The sequence below is a fragment of the Frankliniella occidentalis genome, unplaced genomic scaffold, assembly GCF_000697945.3.
Source record: "Frankliniella occidentalis isolate FOCC.00 unplaced genomic scaffold, Focc_3.1 Scaffold11, whole genome shotgun sequence".
Taxonomy (NCBI): Eukaryota; Metazoa; Arthropoda; class Insecta; order Thysanoptera; family Thripidae; genus Frankliniella; species Frankliniella occidentalis.
This window is the reverse complement of record NW_026267141.1, coordinates 836,818-845,532: the sequence shown is the minus strand read 5'-3', so window position 1 is coordinate 845,532 and position 8,715 is coordinate 836,818. Positions and strand designations below refer to the sequence as shown.

The window sequence follows — 8,715 nt, the reverse complement described above, 5'->3', positions numbered from 1 at the left end:
CGCCCCGCCGCAGGCCATAAGCCTCACCAGACCCACCACGCCCCCATGGAGAGCAAGCCGGATCGGAGGGGAACTCCCATAGGGGCGAACGAACAACTCCTTGATCATTCAAAGTAGTGCAGAAAGTCAAAAATGAAAAATAACTGATAATGCCGGCGAATAAGCTAATAAATTTTCGAACAAACGCCAACATCGACCGTAGGCCGGCAGAGCGGCAGCCGGCCGTTTGTTCGTCGCGCTCGCTCTCGCTCGCACTGCAGGCCGGCGCCCCGCTCGACGAGACAAGGACAGACGCGGTCCTTGCGGTGAGACAATGGACCGATAACTTATTGCAGAGTCGGCACCGCGGCGCCACTTCACGTCAGAAAGGAAGGAGAGGGAAGAGGAGTAGGAGGAGAAGGAGGAGGAGAAGACAGGAGAAGGAGTCTAATGAGGAGCAGTACAGCTCCATTCTTTGTACCACCAAAGGAGACGTCGTCACCACTAAGAAATTGTTATACAAGATAATTTGAAATTTTGAAGTTGAAGTCATAGGCGCCGACTCATATCCACAGATACACAAAATTAGCATTACAAAGGTGACAAGCTAAGAACGTTAACAATCCTGTGGAGTTATACGCAGTTTTGATCCTTTAACCCTGGACCCTACTCATACTCCCATCCTTCTCTCCCTCTATAAGCCCCAAGTCCTTAAGTGTCAGTTTCGTTTTTTTCCCCTTTTCGGCTGCACATGCCCAGGCGTCTCCCACACCCATTACGGGAGCAAACACTGACACACAGTACCATGGGACGCAATTGACCGAACGGAAAAAAGGTGGCATACACTGTTCTGACAGAAATGCACTACAGGCAACACCCATTAAATCCGTCCACATTCACATAGTAAAAACACGATTTTAAAAAAATGCGAAGATAATTGACATTGACATTAAACTTTTGACACCACAGGATCAATGATGTGGAGGCAACAACGATAACAACAATAGATCAAATGCAAGACAAAGGCATATAATTGTAGGGGTGTGGACAGTATGATAAAACTGACATAAACACGAGAAAACGACGAACTCCGATCCGCCTTCGCGACACTTCACAGCACAACGACACGGGCCGTAAAGCGTAAAGGGAAAATTGCGTGAAGTCATAAAGTCTAGCTGTTACCCGGGCACTTTATCTGCATTTACCGACCGTCAGGAGACCAGACGGACGGGCGCACAGACGACGGGCGAACGGACAGTCGGCATAGACAGCCCTCTTGTCCTGTCCGAGGATGACGAAAGCCCTCCTGCCCGGCCGCCGTTCGTCTTGGCGCCGTCGTGCTCCGTGACGACACCATCCAGCGCTGATAGAAGCATGGGCACAACGACGCACGGCGCAGCGAAAATTAAGGCCAGGGGAAAAACGTTTCAAATCATAACGACTACTCATTTAATTAGCAGTCGAGGCCATCAAATTTCATAGTGTAAAAGACAATTTATGGAAGAAAAGAAAAGGATACTTGAAATTAATCGCGTGAGAGCTATGCCGCCAGCCTTCGCACAGAAAGCAGCCCAGTTCTTGCATTAGACAAGAACAACCTCATACTTGATTCAAGAAACCGCTTTTTGCACTGTAAAAACCTTGCGGAAACACAGGTTCGTATTACAACGCAAATATTTGTAGGCTGCGAAGAATTTAGCAGCTTCGTAACAAAAAAAAACAAACGTTACGTATGGCACAAAGAAGAAAAAGGCTCGCAAGCCTGCGAATTAATTTTTTGGTAATACGGAAAAGTCCTTCGAATTTTCAAAGCTTTTAATTCGTTCACAGAGTTTTAACAGTGCGTGAGTGTTCGGTCCGGGGCGGCCGGGGCCAGTGACTTTGACCTCACGCCCCGGCCGTCGCAGCGGCTCCAGGCAGGACGCAGGTTCCAGCAGCGAGGATTCAGCAGACCCGCGCCACCCGATTTGTCCCGGTCGTTTTCGCGATCATGGCCAGAGAGAGACAGAGACAGGGATACGGCGGGTTAGCGGCCCGCGGTGTCCCCCGCGGGACTTGTGCGTCCTTCAAACCTTGGAGAGTTTCGTCTCCACCAGTTCCTGACAAGCCCTTTTATCTGCTTAAATTCTCCAAGGCCAAGGCCGTACACTGTTAGAAAACCTTTGTAGCTTGCAAAGCATTTGGAAGCTTTGTAGAATACAAAGCATTAGCTTTGCAGATGACAAACCACTTGGAAATGCTTTGCATTACAAAGCTGCCAAGCCTCGAAAGAGTATGGAAGGATTTAACAGAGTGTAAAAGGAACAAAAAACGCCCCATTGATATATTGACCTAAACTCGCACGTTTACATTTTAAGAATGCAAACTTTCAAAACCAAAAAGTGAAGACAAGTGCATTTTTCTTACGACAAGTAAATGCATTCGAACTTATTGAGTACACCTATTTGTTCTGATGAAATGAACTTGAGTCAAGTTTTGGCTTTTATTTTTATTTTTTTCGTGTGTGGACACACGTGCTCGTACCTACAATAACATGAAACAATAAAGTCGAGCCTGTTGTACTCGAGCCGCACGGTTACACGGCTCGGCTCGGCGCGGGTCACCCTGCTGTGTGTGTTCATTCCCCCCCCCCCCCTCCTCTCCTCTCCCCGGGGGTGACGCACTGGGGAGCTTGGCGGCCGGGCGCGCATACGGCGTTATCGACACACAGACACACAGACACACACACACACAGGCACACACACACACACACAGGCACACACAAGGCCGTCCAGGGCGGCCAATCAGATCCACAGGTGTTATATCCTTCTCCATTCACCAACGCCACACCGCGCAAGGAGGCGGATGTTGGGCGCTCCGCACAACGATCACAAGCACACACTTCACACACACCACTTCACGCGCCCACATCGACACGGCGAGGACGGCGTCGTCGGCGACGTCTGTCGCGGGGGTCTTGGTGCGCACCAAGGGCTCCGCGAGACGTTGAGGCAGCGGGGCTGCCCCCTCGGCTGGGGGGAGCGGGCTGGCCGGCGCGACGCACAAGGCGACCGTCACCACGATAGCAGCGCGCGCGGAGAGCAGCTGAGCGGCTGTATGGCACTCTGTCGCGACCGGGTCCGGGTCGGGAGACACCAGACTGCGCGGACGCGAGCGTGCACGGGGGGCGTTCGGGGGGGGGGAAGCCGGACGGAGCGAGCGGTCGGGACGCGGCGGCGGCGCTCGCCAGACTGAGGCGCGGCGGGGCTCGCGGCCGAGCGGCGCCCACCTGGCCGCGCCCCACCGCGCCCCGCCACGCCCCACCATATGTGAGTGTGTGTGTGAGAGCGGCGTGCATGGCTGCAGGCTCCACAGCCAGCAGCTCTGGTTGGGCCGCCTTTGCTGTTGCTGCTATGGTTAATGATATGGCAGAGCACAAGTACGGCTGCTGAAGCGGCCGCCTTTGCTTACTCGACCACAAATAGTACCTTTTTGGGGGAAATAGAAAAAAACAAAACAATTCTTCGTTTTCTTTTCTTAATTTTATTGGTGGGTGCCCCAAGGGGCCATGGCGCCTTACTGGCAGAGCGGAGGCAAACCCGCCCGCACCTGTGTATTTTATGAAACACCCGGTATGCAGTGCGCAGTTATGGCGGCTGATATCCTTACGTCGTCTTACAAACAGCCACGGAGGGATCACGTTCGCACGTCCACCGCCGGGATCGGAAACTTGATCCCTCCCTGCCAGTTTGTGATCCCCTCCAAGCGCGCCGTGATCCCACCCGCGGCGCCGCATCCACACCGCTTCCGCGGATAACCTCTATTTCCGCGACCAAAACGTATCCGTCGCTCTGTCATCTTCTCTTGCTCTTTTCTCTTTCTCTCTTTTTTTGGGTGGGGATAGGAGGGTGGGGTGGCGGAGAGTTGTGGTTACACCTTGTCTCTCCGCCTGACCATGAGAGACAGAGAGAGATAGAGAGACCCTCGACTTTGTCAACAAAGCGGGCAAACATGGAGGGGGGGGGGGACAGGATGCGTCTCCCCCCGTCGCCACTACGCCCCCGCCCCTGCTCCCAAAGTTCAGTTAGTGCAACAAAGGGCCTGACTCCCACCAGTCCTTCCGTCAACCTGACTCGCCTTCCTGTGATAAGCTCGGCCCACAGCGGGACACCTGCAGCGGGCCACCCCTGCAGGCTCGCCCGCAGACCTGCAGGTGGCAGGTGAGCGATACAGGAAAACGGAAGGTAATAAAACGCCCGTCCAGCGCCGTTATCGCTCGGCAAACAAGTGACCAAATCGATTGGTTAAAAAAAAAGAAATCAGTTCGCTCAGAGACATTCGGCACCGTGTGTCCGACTGCTTGAGTGTGGCTGTGACACGAAAAGGTAATTGTTCTCTCTATAATGCGATTAATAAAACGAAAAGGTATTTCATTTTACAACCTGGCAAAATAAAATGCCGCCTGGCGCTTGGGCTTGAAGTCGCGTGTCTTGCATGTCACTGTGAAAAAAAAGTAGGTAGGTTCACAGGAAAATTTTCCTTGACGCAAGTCGTAAAATTACAATTCGAAATCGTAAAAATACATGCAGTATGTATCGACTTCAAATCTCTTGGCGAGTAAAAAATGTGCTGTCGTGAATTTACAACTTAAATTATAATTCGAGTTTACAAAATTTTTGTTAATTTACGACAAAATTTTTAACAGTGGTTGTACACACGCTTGACTATTTTATTTATCTTGAGAGGTAATGAGGACGTTGTTCCAATAGCCCCACGCAGCAGCAGAAGCAGGTAGCACTGCTCAGCTGCTCCCCACAGTGCTCGCCCGCCCGTGCGGCCCTCGTCACAGCGCGATAAGCGACTCGACATAACCTTCTGTGGGCCTCGAAAAGAGGAGCTCCTCGCGCTCTAGATCAACACTCTCACTGCCTTCGAACACGTTCTCCGCACTGGTTAAATAAATGTAGAAAGTTGCACATTGTGCGGCAAGTTGCAAATTGGTGTGCTTTTCAAACGCAAACGTCTAGGCAACTGCTGCACACCTCTCAGTGTGCAACTTCTGACACCTTGTATAGGTTCCTTGTACTGTTACGAAGACTAGTATGTGTAACCAAATGTGCATGCAAAATTTGCACACTTTCGAAACGTTTAAACTTTGCACACTATGAAGTGCGCTTTTTGTTTAAACACCATGAGAGTGCTTTTTAGAGGAAAGCATTCATAACGTAGGCACAAGATGCAAAGATGCACACGCTGGAAAAATAAACGTGACGTGCGTCACGTATCGTGATGCACTCCACTCCATGCAAAAGGATAGGGGCATCACGCATCACAGGGAGAGTGCATCAAGAAACGTGACGCACGTCACGTTTGTTTTTCCAGTGCACCTGATACTTGTTTTACCAGTGCGCACACTCTTACGCATTTCATGTTGTTACTGCAAAACACTGCAGTTGTGCTAGGCTTAAATCAAATGAAGAAAGAAAATGGACACGAACTTTGACGCATCCGCCGGCAAATTTTAATAATAAAATACAACACAACAACAAAACCAGCCGAGGACAGCCAGCATCCCGATTTGGCCGGCATTTGTCGCCCCTTGTGGGTCGCAGGAGGGGGTCAAGCCCCCTCCAATCCGTCCGCCAACCGAGGCCCCCCGGAGCGAGCGGCGCTGTTGTTCTGTTCCTAGAAGCGGCACGCGCCACAACACACGTCGCACACTGTTTCAAACATTTGCATCATTTGTAACAAGCTCTTGAGCATTTTAAATGTACCCATACTATGGATTTATGGAATGGAATCCTGCAAGAATTCCGCGAAATAATCGCATATGCACTTTAGCACACAACCCATTTTTCTAGACGAATACTATGCATAGCAGCCCCTATCGTGCATGCTAATTATTGTGCAACACTACGATATTGTGCGTCTGCACACTTGTTGAACGATTTTACTCATCTATAGTTGTGCACAATTGCGTAAACAGGTAAGCACAAAAAAATTTAAGAAAAAGGTTCAGTGTCAGAATGTTTTTTAGTCTCTACTGCAAGCGGATTACTCAAGCGCCAGGCGCCAGCTCTACTCGATGGTGTGCATGCAGCCCGGCAGCGGCAGCCTCGACTTGTTGCGCTTATTATTATTATTTCGATGAAAATCGCAAATTCCGACTCGACTCTAGCAGGGGGGAAGTTATTGTTGCTGCTGTTTGCCGTTATCTGATTTACGCCACGGCGTCCCCGCGCCTTATGGTTACTGGAGCAGACGGAGCGAGACGGTGTGGTGCTGGAGCCGAGCCCTGGCGGGGTCGGGCTGGCGCGAGACAGCGGCCATTCAAACAAATTGGATTAGACTATTCGGGCGGCGCGGCGCGTTTGACATGTCAGGAGTGCGTGTGTGTGTGAGAGTGCGTCTGTGCGGCCCGATGGCCCCTCCCCTCCCCGGCCTTCCAGTCCCGCCTCTGCCCGTCCATCCGACCTTGTCCCCTCCCTCCCCCCTTCCACACCTCCTCCTCCGCCTGTCTCCAGCCACTCCAGCAGCACGGGCTCCTCGATCAGCTGAGTGGGCAGCAGGAGCAGGTGCCCCTGTGCGAGCGAGCGAGAGAGAGAGAGAGAGAGAGAGAGGGGGGGGGGCGATGACGACGGAAAGAGAAGACGGAAAATAAAGAAAGGGAGATATGGAAAATCGAGAAAATGACGCACTTGAGACGTGTCGACCATCACACGCACGCACACATGCACAGCATCCCAAAGGTCAGGATGCACCTGGACCCGCACGTCGGGGATGACGCGTTCGTCCGTAGGCTGGTGGTGACCGAAAGAGGGCGCGGCGCGGAGAGGCGCGGCGGGGGCCGAGGTGGGGCGGGACCGGGTTCGACTCCCGGCGGAGCCCTGCCGCGCGGGAATGCGGACGCCTCGACGGACGCCGGCCCCGCGGCCCCCGCACCGCGCGCGCACACCTGTCCGCCGTCCCGGGCGGGCGGCCGTCGTCGGCGGGCGTCGCGTCGTCACCATATCATGGGTCGGCGGACGAAGCATCCTCCCCGCACCCTTTAACTACGGGCTCCCGCCATCCCTCCAAGGCTGTTAGGACACGCCTGGCCATTCAGCGCCATGATGTGTCCCCTGCTTTGATAATCGGCTTGGGCAATAATTATTGTCTTTGATCTAAGTTTCGTCCAATCGCCACCTGTGACTGCCATTAGCTTCCGTTACTGGAAATATATAATGTACGCGTGCCACAAACCGGGGCTACACCTAACTCGGTGACACTTCGTCCCAACTCTCCAAAAAACACTCGCCTATACACACATAGTGCACGCCATCACTGTGAAAAATACACTGGTAAGTTAACGATATATTTTGTAATTAATGATTACAAAATAATGTGTCAGTTTATGACACCCCAATCTTGCCCGTCGGTAAATTCCATGTCGATAAATAGTGCATGCAATTTTACAAATTTCAAATAGGAATTCTACGACACGCTTCGTAGAAATTTTTCCCGTAAAACCGACAACTTTTTTTTTTCCCCAGTGTACATCTTCTCACTGGAGGACCACTCGCACCACATTGCTCGCACCACAGGACCGCCAAGCCCCAAGCCTCCCGCACCGGCCGCCAGAGGGCGGACGCGACCGACCGGCCACATGGCTTCTGCTCGAGCCGATTGGGCGGCCGAGTCGGCAGGCGGCGCGTCCGATGGGCTGCCGACCCACCCGGCGCGCTGGGCACAAGCCTCGGCACAAGCTGAGCGAAGGGGCCGAGCGCCACCGGCTGGTGATTCTTTTTGAGAGTTGGTTGGGATTTATTCCGAGCATAGTGAACTGTCCCACACGGATAATATTTTTGTTCAGCCTACCTCATAACTTTGGCCACATTTTAGTTGAAAGTGACAAATTACGGATACAAAAATTTACAGACCCCAATAATTCGATTTCAAAATGGGATATACAAAAACTTCTTTCAAAGAAACAACTTGGGAATCTAAGAGATATAAAAATATCCTCAATTTTAAAACCATAATAAATTATGAATACACATTGTGTTTTCGTAAGTTCCCAATATGGAGGTGCACATTACTCACCCGCTGGCTGATGTGGGTCTCGTCGCCCTTCCCCCGCTTGAGCGAGGGCGCCCGGATCACCCTGCCCGAGTCCATGTCCTCGTCACCTGCAGGCGCGTCGCTGCCGCTGGTGCTGCTGCATGGCCTCCTGCGTAACAATGAGAAAACCGTCAGTCACGCATCATCACAAGAAACGACAAAACGTATCAAAACAAAAAGGGGAAATGACCAGACTGGCATGCGTAGGTACACAGAGTAAATTACAAAACTGTCGTGCAAACTGCAAAAAGTACGCGCATCCCACCCCAAACATTTTTAGCGGAGGAGGCACCTTCCCAAAACTTCTTCGCGGCATTTTTTTAAAAATGGCGCTCATAGCTGCTGGACCAGCGAGCGGTAATAAAGAGGTACCCATGTCCGCTCAGGCCGCTGCGACAACGTGTGTTTGGGGATCGATTCCCCGCCGCCTCTACCCCGGGCCGCGTCCCCACCCGCACGGGGTAGCGACACCGCCCGCCACAGGTGCACGCTGCGCTGCGGTGGCGGTGGTGCATGTGCATCGCACACAACATGCTCGACGGGAGAGAAAAAGAAAATTAGCATGCCTCTCTATCATCATTAACCGGCGACCTCATTAGAGTGAGAGAGAAGGAGAGAGAGAGAGAGAGAGAGAGAGAGAGAGAGAGAGAGAGAGAG

At 52.3% G+C, this 8,715-nt stretch overlaps 1 protein-coding gene across 9 annotated transcripts in view; it reads right to left on the bottom strand.

The window, feature by feature from the left end:
- Nucleotides 1-8,715, bottom strand: part of LOC113215724 (mitogen-activated protein kinase-binding protein 1) — a 106,577-nt gene that overhangs the window by 48,890 nt on the left and 48,972 nt on the right. For 5 of the 9 annotated variants that reach the window (XM_052277619.1, XM_052277616.1, XM_052277618.1 and 2 more), the window contains one exon: nucleotides 8,041-8,167. Coding sequence is in view for 7 of the 9 variants with exons in the window: in XM_052277616.1 (XP_052133576.1) it covers nucleotides 8,041-8,167 (127 nt within the window). In the remaining 2 variants the exon portion in view is untranslated. Of the gene's footprint in view, nucleotides 1-2,871; nucleotides 3,177-8,040; nucleotides 8,168-8,715 lie in introns of those variants that run through there. The other 4 variants (XM_026435402.2, XM_052277613.1, XM_052277614.1 and 1 more) reach the window with 2 other exon arrangements.